At 38.1% G+C, this 18,625-nt stretch overlaps 1 protein-coding gene across 7 annotated transcripts in view; it reads left to right on the top strand.

Moving 5' to 3' along the window:
* SLC25A26 (solute carrier family 25 member 26) overlaps positions 1–18,625 on the top strand; it is a 167,763-nt gene that overhangs the window by 12,875 nt on the left and 136,263 nt on the right. For all 7 annotated transcript variants that reach the window (XR_004228844.1, XR_002728914.1, XM_023200326.1 and 4 more), the window contains exons 2-3: positions 3,666–3,822; positions 10,631–10,740. Coding sequence is in view for 5 of the 7 variants with exons in the window: in XM_023200311.1 (XP_023056079.1) it covers positions 3,666–3,822; positions 10,631–10,740 (267 nt within the window). In the remaining 2 variants the exon portion in view is untranslated. The remainder of the gene's footprint in view (positions 1–3,665; positions 3,823–10,630; positions 10,741–18,625) is intronic.

The following is an 18,625-nucleotide window of genomic DNA, read 5'->3' as shown; positions in this document are numbered from 1 at the left end:
TTATGGTGTGCCCTCCTCCTTTTGAGAAAAAAAGTTTTATGGCATGTAATTCTGACCTATCACTTCTCAGAGTAATTGCAGAGCACTAATTAGGCACTTCCTTACTACAGCCTGCCAACACTTCATACATTTATTAACTTAAGGTAGAGACATGTATTTTATCTATAAGATATTGAGGTCTCAATACATTGTGATGCTCTAGCAAGATTTGCTGGTTATCTGGGTTATGTCCTATTTCTTTGGATTTTTTCTAGTTAGAATTTTTCAGTATAAGCTATCATAAATTATGAAACAAATCACTTGCCCGATAACTTTCTGATAAATGATTATAACAAAATAAAATTTTCAGGCTAAAGAATAAGAGTTTGATAGAGTTCTTTATAATTAGGTTGTTACTGGCTTATATATTTTTTACTTATTTACATACAAAACAATACTGATATAGGCATTAAGGTTTTTGTTTAAATCTGAAATATGTGGTTGTGTGGCTAAATATATAGGTATTCTTCAGGTTCTCTGTTAGCTTTTTTTTTTTTTTTTTCAGTCTCATTTGAGTTAAATAGAAGTTTGAAATCGATAGAAGCGATTAGTAATCCTTGAGTCATGTTTTACCAGACAAGTAGATTGAATCTGGTCATTTTTTTCCTCAGAAGTTAAGAATTGTGATGAAAGAAAAGTTAGAGAATCAATACATGTAAAGTAGCCAACTGGATTAAAAGAGTAATTATTGATTAAAATTAGCAGTAGATAGTGTTTCTCTGAATTCCTCTCCTAAGATTAGAGAGAAAATGAGAGTGAAGTGCAGCATGTTTTTAAATAATCTAGTCACATGAGAGATTTTCACCAGGATTCTATTCTCTCTGTATTTTGAGAAAACGAAGAGGCAGACAAAATGTTTACTTACCAAATTATTATTAGAGACGAGGTCTCCCTGTATTGCCCAGGCAAGCATAGTGGCTGTTCATGGGCACAATCATAGCTCACTGTAATCTCAGACTCCTGGGCTCAAGCGATCCTCCTGCCTCAGCCTCCCAGTTAGCTGCGGTTACAGGTACGTACCATCATGCCTGGCTGTACTTACTGAATTTTATAAAAATCCTGAAACAAGAAGTAAGAAGAATTTTGACGATTGGCCTTTTTGCTTTCCTGCATTACTTGTGAACTTTTTCCCATGACTTAGGGAAGGCCACCTTTATGTCCAGAAAGAAATCCCACATTATTGGATATTCTTTTGGTACTACTTGGTTTCTCTACTGGCACATCTCTGTGCCCTTTTGGGTGACGTCTTCTTAGGTAATTTGCAGAGTAGAACTTCAGGGTCTTTGGGCTTCTTTCATGTCTTTGGGCTGATCATGAAGTATAGTATTAGTATTTGTAGTAATGTACTTGTGTAGTGTAAATTAATTTTTAATAATTAACCTGTGCTAGTTAATTTGAAAATAGGTATTGGATTTATCATTAAAGTATTTCATTTTTCCAGTTAACTCCTGGGATGGTTTTATGGTGAGCGGTAAGTAAAGCAGATAGTATTTGCTAGGTACTAAGCTTTGTGGCATCTGCACAATTTGTAAACTTAAAGGATGGAAACAATTGGTTTGAACTTCGGTTGTATGTTTGAATAATACTGATTCTTTTTTTTCCTTTGTCATGAAATGTGTAGTTTAAAAATGTATATTTTTACTTTTTGAATAGGTGATGTATTCACATGGTTCTGATTTCAAAATATAGCAAAAATTAGCAATTTAGTTAAAAAATTATATAGGAAAGTTTCCTCTTTATAGTGCATTTGTCTGCCTACTGTAAACTGATTTTAACTCACATCTTTAAATGATACCTTTAGATCTGGGTGATCTTTTCATATCAGAACAAATGTTATGTTTTTGTCTTTTTCACTAATAAGTAGTGCATGTGTATTGACTTTTTTGAGACCTACATTTTGAAACAACTAATGATCCTTGTGAATCTAGATCTGTATTTTAATAATCACACCTGTAAGGATTCATATGTATTAGCCTTTCTTTGATGCTCTTTGTGTTCATATTTTTTCAATTTGTTTTCTTTGACTAAGGTGTAACGAGTTTAAACATATTCTACATATGTGTCACTATAATTATAAGGTACAGAGTTAGTTCTTAATCAGTTTTTTTTTCCCCCCAAAATCCATTTAGCAGGAATTAATCAGTTTTTAAAGTACAGCTTCCCCAAAGCAACATGGTATCTCTTGGGAGATGACTAGTTTGGGCCAGATTTTAATTTCCTTTAGAAATTTAGCTCTTTAAAAAAAATCAATTTATTCACTTGATTAAATTATCAAGGAATTTTCTTTTTTTTTTTTTTTTTTTGAGGCGGAGTCTCGCTCTGTCGCCCGGACTGGAGTGCAGTGGCCGGATCTCAGCTCACTGCAAGCTCTGCCTCCCGGGTTTATGCCATTCTCCTGCCTCAGCCTCCGGAGTAGCTGGGACTACAGGCGCCTGCCACCTCGCCCGGCTAGTTTTTGTATTTTTAGTAGAGACGGGGTTTCACCGTGTTAGCCAGGATGGTCTCGATCTCCTGACCTCGTGATCCGCCCGTCTCGGCCTCCCAAAGTGCTGGGATTACAGGCTTGAGCCACCGCGCCCGGCCAGGAATTTTCAAATACATTTAAAGCCGAAGAGAATACTATATGAGTTCTTAGATGTGTGATTATTAAAATACAGATCCAGATTCACAGAGATGATAAGCTGTTTCAAAATTCCAGTCTGGAAGGCGTCGATTCGGATTCATTGCTTATTGGTTAAGACAACAGTATAACATTTGGTCTGATGTGAAAAGATAAAGATAAATTGTTTAAAAAAAAAAAAGTACATAATAGTGCATATTGTATATCATCTTTTCTTTTTAAAGAAAATGAAACTATATGTTCATACATGCTTGTGTATGTTTAAAGTAACTTCAGAAGGATACAGCAAGAAACCAATAGAAGTGGTTTACCTGAGTTATTAGGAACAAGGTTGGAAGGAGACTTTGAGCTATTGACCTTTTTTTGAAGTTTATTTGTTGTTCTTGTTGGCTATTTATTTGTTTTTAAGACACAGGGTCTTGCTGTCACCTATGCTGGAGTGCAGTGGCAGGATTATAGCTCACTGAACCCTTGAACTCCTAGGCTGAAGTGATCCTTATTCTTCAGCCTCCCAAGTAGCTGGAACTACAGGCATGTGCCACCATCCCCAGCTTAATTTTTTATTTTTGTAGTGATGATGTCTCACTGTGTTGCACAGGCTGGTCTCGAACTCCTGGCCTCAAGTAATCCTCCCAGTTCTGTCTCCCATACTGCTAGGAGGCATGAGCCATTACATCTGGCTTTTTTTTTTTTTTTTTTAGCTTTTTGAACCATGTGAGTACTGTATCAACAATTTAAATTTTGTTTAAAAATTTTTTTGTTAAAATTTGATTTAAAAAGAAAATATAAAGTTTACAACTTAAAAATATAGCACAATAATAGCTATTTTCTCAGGAAAACTTCTAGATTTAGACTGAAGGTCCTTTGTGCTGCAGAAGTTGTGGACTGAAAGGAATGAGAAATGTGCTTTAAAGACTGTCTTTTTCCTATCTTTGCCCCCAAGTGGCAGAGGGCTTATTTTGTTGTAACTTTTTTTTTTCTTTTTCTTCCCTCTTTTTTTTCAAAGGCTGGCGGGATAGCAGGTGTTTCTGTTGACTTGATATTATTTCCTCTGGATACCATTAAAACCAGGCTGCAGAGTCCCCAAGGATTTAATAAGGCTGGTGGTTTTCATGGAATATATGCTGGTGTTCCTTCTGCTGCTGTTGGATCCTTTCCTAATGGTAAAAAATTATATTCTCACTTCTGTAAAGCCATGATAAGATTGGATTTTCAGAATGGTGTGTGGTCTTACCCACATAGAATTCCTTGTGTGTTGAAGCTTATCTTCTGAATTTACTTCTTTAACCTGTTATTATTATTTTTTATTTATTTTAGTCAGGGTCTCACTTTGTCACCCAGGTGGGAGTGTAGTGGTGAGATGATAGCTCACTGCAACCTTGACCTCCAGGCTCAAGCCGTCCTCCTGCCTCAGCCCCCTAAGTAGCTGTAACTACAGGCACCCACCACCATGCCCGGCTAATTTTTCTGTTTTTTTGTAGAGAATGGGTTTTGTCATGTTGTCTAGGCTGGTCTTGAACTCCTAGGCTCAAGCAATCTGTCCACCTTGGGCTCCCAAAGGCTGGGATTATGGTAGGCATGAGCCACTGTGCCGGGCCTAACCCATTATTTTTGACTCAGTGTTATAGATTCTATTTCGATATATTTGTAATAGGAAACAAAAAAGCAGTCTTTAAAAAATGGTTTTTGTTGTTAAAATTTCCAGCTAGAATCCTTGAAGTATTATTTTAATGTCGTGATTCCTCAGAACAATCATTCTCAACTTTGCCTGCACATTAGAATCTACTAGGAAGCCTTAAAAAATACTGATGTCCTGTGTCACCCTAGAAGTTTAATTGGTCTAGGCTTTGCCTGGGTATCAGGAGTTTTAATAACTTCCAAGGTGACTCCGGTGTGAAATCAGGTTTGATGATTAGCTGCTTTGGAGCATCTTAGACAGCAGGTGAACTTAGGAGGCATTAAACATTTCTATCCTAATTAATTGCTCTTAGATGATGCAAGTGTTTCTCACTAATGATCTCCTGGATACTCTCCTTCCAGTGTCTTTTGTTTTGGTTCTGAAGTCATGTTATGTGACTTACGATGCTCTTACTCTTTAGTCAGTGTAATCTGTTTTGTTTAATCTGCTTCTTGGTATACTGTCTGCAGATACTTATTTTGTTTACTGTTGGATGCCTCTAGTGGCATCCAAAAGTAAACTAAAGCAACAAAACAAAAAAATCACCACACATAAGACACACCCACAAAACTACAGCTTTAGAAGATTCTTAAATTCTAGGGTTTGCTTTCATTTTTCACAGGATGATTCATGAGAATTTTTTTCTCTTATGTTAACCTGATATTTAAATATTCAATCTGTGAGCATAGCGTTCATATAAAGATTTGTAGTGCAAAGAGAAAAATAGTATTTCTGTTTCTTTTTTTCTCCTGCCCTTCCCCATCCCCCAGCAATCATTAGAATGGCAAACTGTTTTGGTCATCCTTGCATTTTTGTGTATGTTAATACTTTGAGTAACTGTAACAAGTTGTTAACTGAGCATCCATTCCATGCCAAGCATAGTTTTAAGTATGTGAGAGGGACATGGGTTCCCCAGTTTGTCCACTTTGGAATCACCTGATTACTGAAGAGCTTAAACAAATACAGTTGACCCTTGAACAATGTGGCGGTTAGGGGTGTCAACCCCCTGTGCAGTCAAAAATCGGAATATAACTTTTGATTTCCCCAAAACTTAACTACTAATAGCCTGCTGCTGCCTTAATGATAGCATAAACAGTTGAGTGGCACATACTTTGTATGTGTGTTAAGATATGTATTAATATATATTTATGTGTTTTTTTAAGTTTTTTATTTTTTTCGAGATGGAGTCTTGCTGTGTCACCCCCCAGGCTGGAGTGCAATGGCGTGATCTCAGATCACTGCAACCTCCAATTCCTGAGTTCAAGCGATTCTCCTGCTTCAGCCTCCTGAGTAGCTGGGATTACAGGCACACGCCCCCATACCCAGCTAATTTTTGTATTTTTAGTAGAGACAGGGTTTCACCATGTTATCCTGACCTCATCTGATCCGCCTGCCTTGACCTCTCAAAGTGCTGGGATTACAGGCGTGAGTCGCTGCGCCCGGCAAATGTTTTATATACTGTATTCTTACAATCAGGTAAGCTAGAGAAAAAAATACTAAGAAAATCGTAAGGAAGAGAAAACGTATATTCAGTAAGTGGAAGTGGATCATCATAAAGGTCTTCAGGTTGAGTAGGCTGAAGAGGAGGAGGAAAAAGAGGAGCTGGTCTCGGTGTCTCAGGGGTGGCAGAGACAGAAGAACTAGAGGAGGTGGAAGGGGAGGTAAGAGAAGCAGGCTCACATGGTGTAATATTATGGAAATACAGTTTCTGTCTCACTTTTTTGCTGTTTGATTTCTCTGAAAATGATTCTATATGGTACCAATCCTTTCACCATTTGCTTTAGTTTCAGTGCCCATATTGTAGAAGTATCCTCATCATAAAAGAAGTCAAAAGCAGTCTTTAATAATCAGAACTTTTCTGCTAGATTGTCTGATGTCATTTTCTTTTCTGGCACTCCTTCTTCTACATCTTCTCCCTCATCATTTGACACTGGTTTGGAAGCACTCATCTTCACCAAGTTGTCTTCTGTTAATTCCTCTGGTGTGGTGTCAGCTCTTGAATTTAAGATTTATATTTTGAAACCCTTCACCCCCAACTTTTTTTTTTTTTTTCTACATCCACAATCTCTTTTATGGTTTTCTTGATTGGCTCTGTCATGAATACTGTGAAGGATTTGCCTGCTTCTCTTCCTTACTAGTAAATGTCCTTTGTGACATTTTTCTTTTCTCAGAATAGGGCACTTTCATCTACATTAGAAACCTATTCAGGCAGATGTCCTTTCTCCTCAATAATTTACTTAATGGCAGCTGGGAACTTGTTTACTGACTCATGGATGTCAGAAGCTGCTTCTCCTGTTATCTTGACATTTTAAAGCCAAATCTTTTTCTCACATTATCAAACCATCCTTGGCTGGCATTAACTTCTTCAGCTTTAGATTTTTCACCTTCCTTTTGTTTGATCTTGTCATGAAATGACTTTGCTTTTTCTCAAATGATTTTAGACATAATAAGTCTGCCTTTATTATAGCAATCCTTTACCCAAATAAAAGTCGCATTTTCAAAACAAGAAAAAAGGTACTTTGCAAGAAATGCAGAGTTTTCATGCCTGCTGACATAGCTGCGGCAATGGGTTAATTAGTTTCATTTCATTTCTTTTTTTTTTTTTTAACAATGGATTAAGCTGGATTTATTCCTTTTGAAATGGTTGGCAGCCACTGTTTCAGTCTGTGGTACGTAACAAGCAATTTGACTTTTTCTTGTAATGTCATGACTCCTTTCTGCTTCTTAGGAGCTTTCTTATAATGTCATCACTTCCAGCATCACTAGTGGCACTTCCTATGGGTCCTATGGTGTTATTCGAAGTTTGTGGTATGGCACTAACCACAACAAAAAATACATAAGAACTGGGAGAGATCCTTTTGTACTGTGACAGGCAATTTATTGGGGCGATGAACTGCTCATGTGGAGATAATTAGTGTCACATGGTGTTTTAAGTGGCTACTCGGCAACACCTGAACTCACTATAATAGCGAGAGGAGGTGACAGAGATTACTACATAGTACAGTATGTGCTGCAGTTGATTTTGTGCAGTTATGATTTAACACTACACCTTGTTTTTCCCCCTACGACAGGTCTTACTCCGTTGCCCAGACTGGAATGCAGTGGTATGATCTTGGCCCACTGCAACCTCAACCTCCCAGGCTCAGGTGATCCTCCCACCTCAGTCTCCCAAGTAGCTGGGATTACAGGTGTGGGTGACCACACCTGGCTAATTATTTGTTGTTTTTATAAAGATGGGGTTTCTCCATGTTGTCCAGGCTGGTCTTGAACTCCTGAGCTTAAGCCTCAGCCTCCCAAAGTGCCGGGATTACTGATGTGGGCCACTGTGCCTGGCCCATCTTTACATTTGTTTACATTTCTCTCAACTATGAATGATGTGCTATATGATTTGTGTTTGTAAGTTTTGATGAATTGTAACTTTTTATGTTTTATGTTAGTAAGTGATAAAATAGGCTAGTATCTACATATATTTTATGTATTCTTGGCACGGCTAGCCTTTTTTTTTTTTGAGACAGGGTCTTGCTCTGTTGCCCAGGCTGGAGTACAGTGGCGCCATCTCGGCTCACTGCAAGCTCTGCCTCCTGAGTTCATGCCATTCTCCTGCCTTAGCCTCCCAAGTAGCTGGGGCTTCAGGTGTCCTCTGCCACACCCAGTTGTTTTTTTTAGTATTTTTAGTAGAGATGGGATTTCACCATGTTAGCCAAGATGGTCTCGATCTCCTGATCTCATGATCCACCCGCCTGAGTCTCCCAAAGTGCTGGGATTGCAGGCATGAGCCATGGTGCCCAGCCATGTTTTCTTAATTTTTTGGTATTTCTAGGCTATGTGGTTCATATATAAGTTTGTTCAAATTATCACGAATATCCAAAAATTTTTCCAATATATTTATTGAAAAAAAGCCATGTATAAGTGAACCTGTGCCTTTAAACCCATGTTCAAGGATCACCTGTACTGGTGCTTGTCACCCAACCCCAGAGATTGTGACTTAATTGGTCTGAGGTGTGACCTGGGCATTGGATGTTTTAAAAGAATCCCTAGATGATTCCTACATTCAGACAAGTTTGAGAACCTCCGAACTAGGGAACTGCAAAAAAACGTGTCACTAAGTCCCCATCTTTTGGTCACCATTTTTTATGATGTCTCCTTCATTTACACTCACTCTTCTAAAGATCGTTTTCTCTTACATATTGCACATAAAGATTATTGTGGGGAGACGTATAATTAGCTGTAGCGTGTGGGTTACATAGTGCTGTCATTAAGATCACAGGTTTTACATTCTTCTTCCCTCAGGAGTTTACTTATAGAATGTGGTTTTGATTTTTTTTTTTTTGTCCCATCCACCAGACTTTAGTGAATGGGAGACGCTAGGGAAAGGTGAGAGTACCAGGGTTTCAAAAATAGCCTTGTTTTACTGCAAATTTTGAATGAATTGGACTTTTGTGTTTGGTGTCTTTTTTCTTTTGCTATTGGTTACGGTTTTAATCTGAGTACAGAACCTCACTGTAGTTGATCATCAGTGGCTGTGGATGTTTTTGTAAACCTGTGCTGCAGGAGCGAGGGTTTGGGGTGGGGCTAGAGGGGACCAAAGATGGAAAGAGGTGAAGAGAACACATGTTTAGGAGCCTTACTCCCTGTTTCGAAGGGAATGTAGAGAAAGCATAGTTGTTGTTGTTTTTTATTTTGTTGTTGTTGTTTGTTTGTTAAGAGCCAGAAGAAACTAGAGGCATCGGATAACCCAGCTCCTCTTCTTTGCTTTAACTCGTTCAGCCCCCAACTTGGAACCTGACTGTACTGACATTTCCAGTTAGTAGAGGCCTTCTTGGATGCCACCTGGAGGTTGGAGGGAGGTTTGGAACTTATATTCTTAAAGAACCTTGTGAGTGAGAGCTGAACAATGAGATCACTTGGACTCGGGAAGGGGAACATCACAAACCGGGGCCTATCATGGAGAAGGGGGAGGGGGGAGGGATTGCATTGGGAGTTATACCTGATATAAATGACGAATTGATGGGTGCTGACGAGTTGATGGGTGCAGCACACCAGCATGGCACAAGTATACATATGTAACAAACCTGCACGTTATGCACATGTACCCTAGAACTTAAAGTATAATAATAAAAAAAGTGAAAAAAAAAAAAAAAGGCTCAAAAGAAAGAAAGAAAGAAAGAAAAAAAAAGAGCCTTGTAGATCACAAAAAGAAGCCATAAAGTCAGACGAAGTTGAGGTGGTTAACCATGAAATGGAGGAAGTTTTACCACTGTCTTTCTCCCTTTTCTTGGGGGTTAGGAGGGTAGGAGGTAGAGTGGCACAACTGAACAGCTGAATGCAATTAGAGGTATTATAGCTCCACATTTAGTGAGTGGGCTGAAGTGGGAAAAATCGTATGAAGAAACACAAATGGGAATAGACTTGTGTTAACCACGTAAAACTGCCTGAACTTGTCATTATTCATTCGTGGACAGAGTGCCTCTTCTTTTAGCCTAGTGTATATTTGTTAGCATGTGAAGATCCTTTACAAGCTTTTGTTGACTTCGGAGAACTGATTTTCACTATCAGGCTGTTTTCCTCAGTGTTTCAGACTTTGTGACATGTTCAAATGTCCTTCAGAAGATGAATTTGTCATTCCTTTATCTCTTGTGCCTTATCTTTTATCCAACTGATAAACATTTTTTGATTAACAGTACATAGAAAGTTTTAAAGCCCTCATGTGCAGCTGCGATTAGTTTATGGTGATAGGGGTAGCTTTTTAGAGATTTTGATTTCCAGTTTTAATTAAATGGTTGATTGTTTTCTTGATGTGAAGGTGAATTCATGCAGTAAAAAATAGCCATGATTATTTTGAGTAACCAGCAATAAAACATTATAGAATAGACATTTTCTTTCAAGTTAAAGTATGTTTGCAATTTTAACCTATTTATTCATAATGTAGTTGATTGTTTTATGGCCATACATAATGATATTTTGGATCACAGAAATTCATATCCTTTGCTAAAGTTGACTTTAAAAATGTTTAAGTAATTTGTCAGCACAACATGGTAAGTGCTAGATTAGCTCTTATGCTCCCTCAGGGTAAGCATTATATTATCTGCATTTCTGTAAGTCTAAGATCAGGCATATAACATGGCCTCAGTAAATTCCGAAAGAGTGAGGGTAGGAAAAAAAATATGTACTTATCACCTTTTCTGTTATCTCATAATTTAATAATTATTGTCATACATTTTGAGAAACATGTTTCTTAACAGTTTGAATATATGTTTAAACTTTGTGAAAGACTGGCTTGTTTTAAATTTCAGCTGCTGCATTTTTTATCACCTATGAATATGTGAAGTGGTTTTTGCATACTGATTCATCTTCATATTTGACACCTATGAAACATATGTTGGCTGCCTCTGCTGGAGAAGTGGTAAGTAACAAGTTTTGTGTATAAAATACTTCAGAAATGCACATGATGCATATATTTTCAGTACGTATTTATTTCATTTTTAAAAAAAGTATTTTTAAATTATGAAAGTTATAAGTGCCAATAAATATAAATGGATTAAATATGACAGTTAGAAGATAAAGCCTGACAACTAAAAGATAGAGCCTGATGTAGGACACAAGAAGAATTCTAGTTATGTGTAATTTACAAGAGACATATCTAAAACATAATTAATGGAAAAAAGACGAAAGAGTGGAAGAAAATATCCATTCACATTGTGACAGCTTTGTATTGTGTCAGCACACAACTGAGCTGGAACTACTTTTCCGAGAATTTCCTTTCCAAAGTAATTTCTTTCAGTTTGGGTCAGCCACAAGAGAAATTTGCATGTTCTTTGTAAGGTAGAAGTGAAGAGCTGTATTTATGCTCAGAAGGTTGGTATATGGTCAGGCAATGTTGCAGCTCAGACACCTGACTTTGCTGTATCACCATGTTGGCATTTGACTTCCAGCTTCTCCAGCTCCCTCTGGTTCTTCTCCATCAGCTTATCCAAATTCTAGGTCAGATTTGTGGGCTCTGTAATGAAGGGTGCCAGCTTATACTGCAAGTTCTCTGTCACAGGTTGGTGAGAAATAAATGTGACTTCCAGTCTGTCCTTGTTCTTCCCCCACTTCACATCCATCTTTCCTTTCCTGTTGCCTGCCCTTTGATTTCTGTCCCAACACTAGATGCAGAAGCAACAGCCCTATGCAAACTGCTTAATTAGCTCCCATAATTGCTGGTCAAATCTCTATAATCCTTATCCTTATCACTCATAGTGGTTTTGCTTCTGTGATGAAACCTTAACTGATAGAAAAATACTAGTTGGAAAAGAGTTTGTGGAATAATATTAATATTAGGAAAAAATACGTAAGGCAAAAAACGAAGAGACCAGTGCATAATGATACAGGAACAGTTCTTTCAGGAGATACAGCAAGCCTGAACCTGCACTGAATAACATAGTCTCAAAACATATAAAGCAAAAACTGACAGAATTTTACGGAGAAATGAACAAAACCATAGTCTTAGTTGGAGATAGTCACGTCTCTCTCTCAAAGCAGGCATAAACTTACTGAGGCCATAGAAGATTTGAACAACACAATGGCAAGATTGGTCTGTTGATAATATGTTAAACTTTGCACCCAGCAAGTAAAGAAGATAGACTTTTTCAAGCATAATTGGAACTTAATAAAAATAACAATAGCCCACAGGGCCAGTTTTAGTGAATACTGCAGAGACAGTATCATTACAGATCAGTAGTTGTATCATTATAATGAAGTAAAATTGGAAACAATGACAAAAAATAGGCAGTCTGTTCCTACCATGTGTTTAAAAAACAAACTTTTGTAAATAATTTTAGTCAAAGTAGAACACAATACTGTAAGTGGTAAGTGTAAGTGATATTTATTTTTGTTTTTATTTTCAAAGAGATGGGGGTCTCATTATGTTTTCCAGATTGGTCTCAAGCTCCTGGCCTCGTATAGTCCTCCTGACTCAGCCTTCCAGAGTACTGGGGTGATAGGCATGACCCACTGTGCCTGGCCAAAAGTGATATTTTAAACCAAAATCATAAACACAGTTATGATTAAAGAAAAAAAAAAACCTCAAAACGAATGCAGAGGAGAAATGTATAATACAAATAAAAGTTTCTTTATTCACCTCATTAACTTACCTTTCTCCCTACCTCTTCTGCACAATACTGAGGGGCAGCCTTGTCTGTTGCTTGTTAGTGTTATTTTCAAATCGCACAGCCTGGTATTCATGCAGTCTTACTAAACCGCCAGTCTTGTGATGGGCATAACAGAAATGGACAACACAGTGAAGAAAAAGGTCTTAAGTTTGTAAGCCTTTTATCAAATCACACTTTTCTTTGTAATTAGAAAAGTAATGGCATATGTTTACATAGGAAACTTGGGAAATGAATTAACCTTTATAACATTTACATTAAAAAATTGTATTATATTGTGAATTTGTTTTTGATGTACTTTTTTTCTTTAGGAAGTTTGAACAAGAATCTACAAACTGCTTAGTAACCTAATATTCCTTGCTTGAGAATATAGTGAATTGAAGCCGGGCGCGGTGGCTCAAGCCTGTAATCCCAGCACTTTGGGAGGCTGTGACGGGCGGATCACAAGGTCAGGAGATCGAGACCATCCTGGCTAACACGGTGAAACCCCGTCTCTACTAAAAATACAAAAAACTAGCAGGGCGAGGTGGCGGGCGTCTGTAGTCCCAGCTACTCGGGAGGCTGAGGCAGGAGAATGGCGTAAACCCGGGAGGCGGAGCTTGTAGTGAGCTGAGATCTGGCCACTGCACTCCAGCCCGGGCGACAGAGCAAGACTCCGTCTCAAAAAAAAAAAAAAAAAAAAAGAATATAGTGAATTGGGGATATGGAAAAGAGAGTTAACAGAGAAGTAAAAATTAAAGAAGATTTTTTTTTTAAAGAAACCAGCTTTTTTGAGATATAGTTCACATACCATGCAGTTCACCCATTTAAAGTGTACAATTCAGTGGTTTATACCATATTCATAGAGTTGTACAACCATTGCCAGCGTCCATTTTAAAACATTCATCACTCCCCAAAGGAGGCCCTTACCCATTGCAGTCACAATCCCCATTTCACCCCAACCCTCCCCACACCTAGGCAACCACTGGTCTGCTTTCTGTCTCTATGAATTTGCCTATTTTGGACATTTGATATAAATGTAATCCTATGATATGTGATCTTTTGTTACCAACTTTTTTCAGCTACTGTAGTGTTTTCCAGGTTCATCCGTGTTGTAGCATCTGTTAGTACTTCATTTCTTTTTAAAATTATTTTTAGTGATTATGTCCTGACACACAGTCTTATTACATGCAGTTAGTTTGGAGTATATATACTTAGATTTGTTGATACGTTGTTGAGAGCAAGCAACAAAAAAAGAACCTGGCCACTTCATTTCACCTGGGGCCATCTTGCCTGAAAGCTAGTTTGCCATGTTGAAGGGCAGGCTTGCTTCAGTTTGTAAACTTTCTGTCCAAGAAAATAGAACGTGATATAATAGGTAGGGCAAATAGTAGCTATTAGATTTCTCATTTTAATCATACATCTTTTTATTTGTAGAAAGTCTTGTATATTCTAATGCTCCTAGTATCTGTAACTAATATCTTAAAAAATTGGAGCCTTGGAAAAGGCCCCAAGTTTCTAAGATTTCCAAATATTATGTCATAACATTTGATATGTGGACTGTTAGGCTTGGGAGGTGGGGCAGATAGATTTTAGAATTAGGAAACAAGTATCCATGAGACTGGAGATACAACAGATGAGGACATTGTACCTGCATTGTGTCTCTTGGGGGTTCTGTGGTCCCTGAGCTGGTAAGGCCAAATATCAAACACCTGTTTATAGTTTCTATGGAGCTGGGCTGTTGGTAATTTGCCCATGTTGGCTTCAGACTCTTGGCCTCAAGGGATCCTCAGTAGCTAAGATTACAGGTGTGTGCCACTAGGCCTGGCAATTCCTAGAGAATCTTTTTTTTTGTGATTTGAGATGGAGTCTCGCTCCGTCACCCAGGCTGGAGTGCAGTGGCGCCATCTCAGCTCACTTCAAGCTCCGCCTCCTGGGTTCATGCCGTTCTCCTGCCTCAGCCTCCTGAGTAGCTGGGACTACAGGCGCCTGCCACCACGGCCGGCTAATTTTTTGTATTTTTAGTAGAGACAGAGTTTCACCATGTTAGCCAGGATGATCTCGATCTCCTGACCTCGTGATCCGCCCGCCTAGGCCTCCCAAAGAACTGAGATTACAGGTGTGAGCCACCGGGCCTGGCCCCTAGAGAATCTTAAGAGGACAGTTGGTCAGCAGTGGGTACATAGATTGAGGACTTTCCACATGAAATACTTCTTGATGTTGACTATTTAAATAAAAATATAAATATGTATACGTGTGTGTGTGTATATATGCACGTACACACACACACACACTCTCTCTTACAAATGAATGAATGACAGGGTCTCACTCTGTCACCCAGGCTGGAATGCAGTGATGTGATCATAGCTTCTGTAGCCTGTAACTTCTAGGCTCACGTGATCCTCTCACTTTAGCCTCCTGAGTAGCTGGGACTGTAGGCAAGTGCCACTATGCCTGGCTAATTTTTTAAAACAGTTTTGTAAAGATGGGACCTTACTATGTTGCCCAGGCTAGTCTTGAACTCCTGGCTTCAAGCAATTCTTCCACTGTGGCCTTCTAAAGTACTGTAATCCAGGCACGAGCCACTGCACCCTGCCAATATTGACCTTAAATGGACTTTAAATTCAGTTACGGTTTAGTATGCTGAGAAGTTTGCCAAATTTATGAAGTTTGTGGAAATGTTGGTTCTGATGCTCTAATAATCTTTGAACTTAAAGAAAAAAAATTCGTGAAGCCTTTCAGTATCAATTTTCTCAATAAATGCTTATATACATATTACTCCCTTTTTTAGTAACCTGTTTTAGTCTCATAGAAGATAAACTTTGGATTTCAGATTCATGGAAGTGTGGTTGCTGAGATTAAGACAAACCAACAGGTGAATGTAGAGGAGATAAATTTTCATTTGTGAAATAAAAAGAAATAGGAATGGAAAACATTTATAGCTGTCAATGGTCAGAAAGGCATAGTAAGCTAGATAGAGATTATAAGAAATACTTTAGTGCAGTCATTCTGTAACACATTTGCTTTGATAGAAGATTATTATGTTAGATTCCCTAGAAACAATAACATTTTGTTTGTATTGAATATAGCCACAGTTACTTTCTTGTAGCAACTATTAAAGAAACTTAGAAACAAAAGAACACTGCCAAAATAATAACCATTCCCTGTAGCAACAGCTTGATTAAAACTTAATGATGAATCAATAAAATTATAATTACAACCTTCTACCTTGTGTTTGCAATTTAGAATACAGTAAAATCAGTCCAATAAGATTTAACATGTAACAATAGCAAGAGGGGTCTCACTTGTGCCGTTTTTATTAGGAAGATTGCTGTGCCAAATCTCTAAATCCCTACCTCAATAATTTTACAGTTCAGTTTTCATCACACACAGAAAAAGCCCTTTGGGAAGTAGAATCTGTAATTAGATCAAAGGTTGGGGCAGGTTTACTTTAACGCTACATATGCTATAACGTTCTAGTGGTAATGATTTTCTTTTCTTAAAAGATTTGAAGATTTGACTTTTGTTGTATCTTATCCTACTTCTGTCTTTCTTCATATTGTCAGAAATGAAAAAAAGTTGAAATTTCTTCACCCTTGAAAGCAGCAACACTGTGAATGTAATATGTGTGCATAGGTGACATGTACATGTCCTCATACACTTAGATGCTGGTAGAGTGTCCTTTTCAAGTGTCCTTTACAGTCCTATTCTGACTTGGGATTGAGAAAGCTAGGAAATAAATGATATCATGTTTTGTAAATGTTTTTCTGACAGCCTCTAGCAGTACTTCCCCAAGAAGGCCCGACGAGCATCTGGCCATACTTCACCGTCAATTGCGTAGGTAGCTAGTTACAAATAGGGATTTTTGGAGATGACACCAGGGTTCCTGTATTTTAATCACAATTTCTAGATGATTGTGCAACTCACCAATATTTAAATACCACTGATCTAGGCACATAAAACGTCTGAACTTACACCCTAGTAGTAAATAGTTTTACTGAATTGGCGCAGTAGTTCCCTACATAATATTTTAGTAGGTGCATGACACTGGGTGTGGTGTACCACTTGTAGATCAAATGTGTTATTCTTTCTGTTCTCCTCAAAATGACATATTTTAGACCTAAAAAGGCTAGTTTAATAAACTGGTTATTTTTGAGTGTGACAGTGAACTCAGACATGTAGATTTGGTTTTAACTGGAGTTAGTTGGAACATCACTGAGGTTTTCTCAAAGGCCCATGCTGTCATAGAGCCTTGTAGGTGAAGGCAACTTGTTGTGCGGTTTAGCTCCTTTAGTAACTGACAAGGCCATTGGACCCCCTTTGTACCACAGTCCATTCCAGGGTCTTGTTTGGTATCAGCATATGGGGCAAACATGTTTTTATTCAGCTTTCCCACTGGTTAAAGGATGGGACGCGTAGGTGCTGTGTGGTGTTTGTCGGCTCCAGACCATGGTGCACATGTTACTGAGTTTTTCCCTAGTGGGGGCTTAAGCTGTTTTGTTTATGTACTTAATAATCATGTTTTAAAAATGAGTATGTAGTGTTGTTCATGATCTTCACTGGCCTTTACTAAGAAGAACCACTGAGCAAGATAATAGAAGAAAGGTTGACAACTTTTGAAATGTGTTTTATCTTTTGAATTAATCATGCTTTTGAAATATTCATCTGTCAGTACAGATTATCTCTCACTTGCAAGTGGAATATTTTGCCACATCTCTGTACAGTTGTATAATTGAGTCATGGGGGATAGGTGGAGTAGAAGATAACATGGCTGCCCTGGGCCACAGTGAAGTGTAGCTGATGATGGTAATTGCTTGTATATAAAGATGAATGAAGGTATGAGTGTATGACTACTACCAGGAAACACAGAAGCTGAAACAGAACTGTCAGATACCTGAGTGCACTCAAAACACTTTTTTTGTTTGATGTGTCTAAGCACATCCATGTATTATGGGGACCTTTCACCCTGTTTTCCTATCTGTTGTCTTTTTCAGTGTGTCTGGGAGTCTTCCTTCAGGGCATTAAATACATAAGGCAGGCAGACTTTTAAATGCCTTCTTAGCAACCCTAAACCGTCAGAATTGCACGAAAAATTATCTCAACAGTATAAAAAACAACCTGTTTTCCAGACTCCTTTTATTTTGTATTATTTCCTCACTTGTACGTCTTTAGTTCCTTTTTGTAATAGGTTGCTTTTGTTCAGCTCATCTTAGATTCCTTCACCACTAGTGGTGTGGATTTAGATCTGAAGTCCCTAATATGTTCCAGGCATTGAGGATGAAATGACAGGATAAGATACTGCGTTTTAGAGGCTTGCTGTCTAGAAACGGAGGTGGATGTGTAAGTGCACTAAAGTGTTACAGGCATTTTAAGAAAAGGAACTGTAGATGGTCCCTGACTTTCGATGGTTCTACTTAAATGACTTTACGATGGTGCAAGAATGAGATGCATTCGGTAGAAACTGTATTTCAGATTTTGCATTTTGATCTTTTCCCGGGCTAACGATAGATGATAATAGGTGATGAGATGCTCTCTGGCAGTGCTGGGCAGTGCACGTCCCAGTCAGCTGCACTGGTGTAAGTATTCTGAGCAAGTTTTAGGGAGGCGAGGCTAAAGCAATGATATTCCATAGGTTAGGGGTATCACATGCAATTTCAACTTGAAATGTTTTCAACTTAGGGTGGGTTTATTGGGATATAGCCCTGTCATAAATTGAGCATCTGCACAAGGTAGAGTGAGAGGCTGAAGGGAAGGAGTGGTTGGTTTTCTCTGGATTGGGGTAGATGGATGGGTATTAATTCAGAAAAAACCTCACAGAATAGCCAGCCTTTAAGCTGCATTGAATTTAATTCATTAAAAAAAATTGTATATCTATTTAAGGTGTACAACACGATGTGGGATACATATAGATAATAAAATAGTTGCTGCAGTGAAATAAGTCAGCATATCCATCATGTCACGTAATTACTCTTTTTGTTTTGTTTTTGTGGCAGGGCAGCAAAAATCTACTCATTTAGCAGGAGTCTCAGTTATAGTACAACTTTATTATCTTGCATTTAGAATAGGATGGTTTGTTAGGTGGGTGGGTGCAAGGAGGAGTATTGGAGTTCTGAAAAGCCCTTGTTAGGTAGTTTTAAGTTCCATATAGTTAGAGTACAGTGT

The sequence above is a fragment of the Piliocolobus tephrosceles genome, chromosome 2 (genome assembly GCF_002776525.5).
Source record: "Piliocolobus tephrosceles isolate RC106 chromosome 2, ASM277652v3, whole genome shotgun sequence".
Lineage (NCBI taxonomy): Eukaryota > Metazoa > Chordata > Mammalia > Primates > Cercopithecidae > Piliocolobus > Piliocolobus tephrosceles.
Note: the sequence above shows the minus strand (reverse complement) of the source record. Positions and strands in the feature narration are given on the sequence as shown.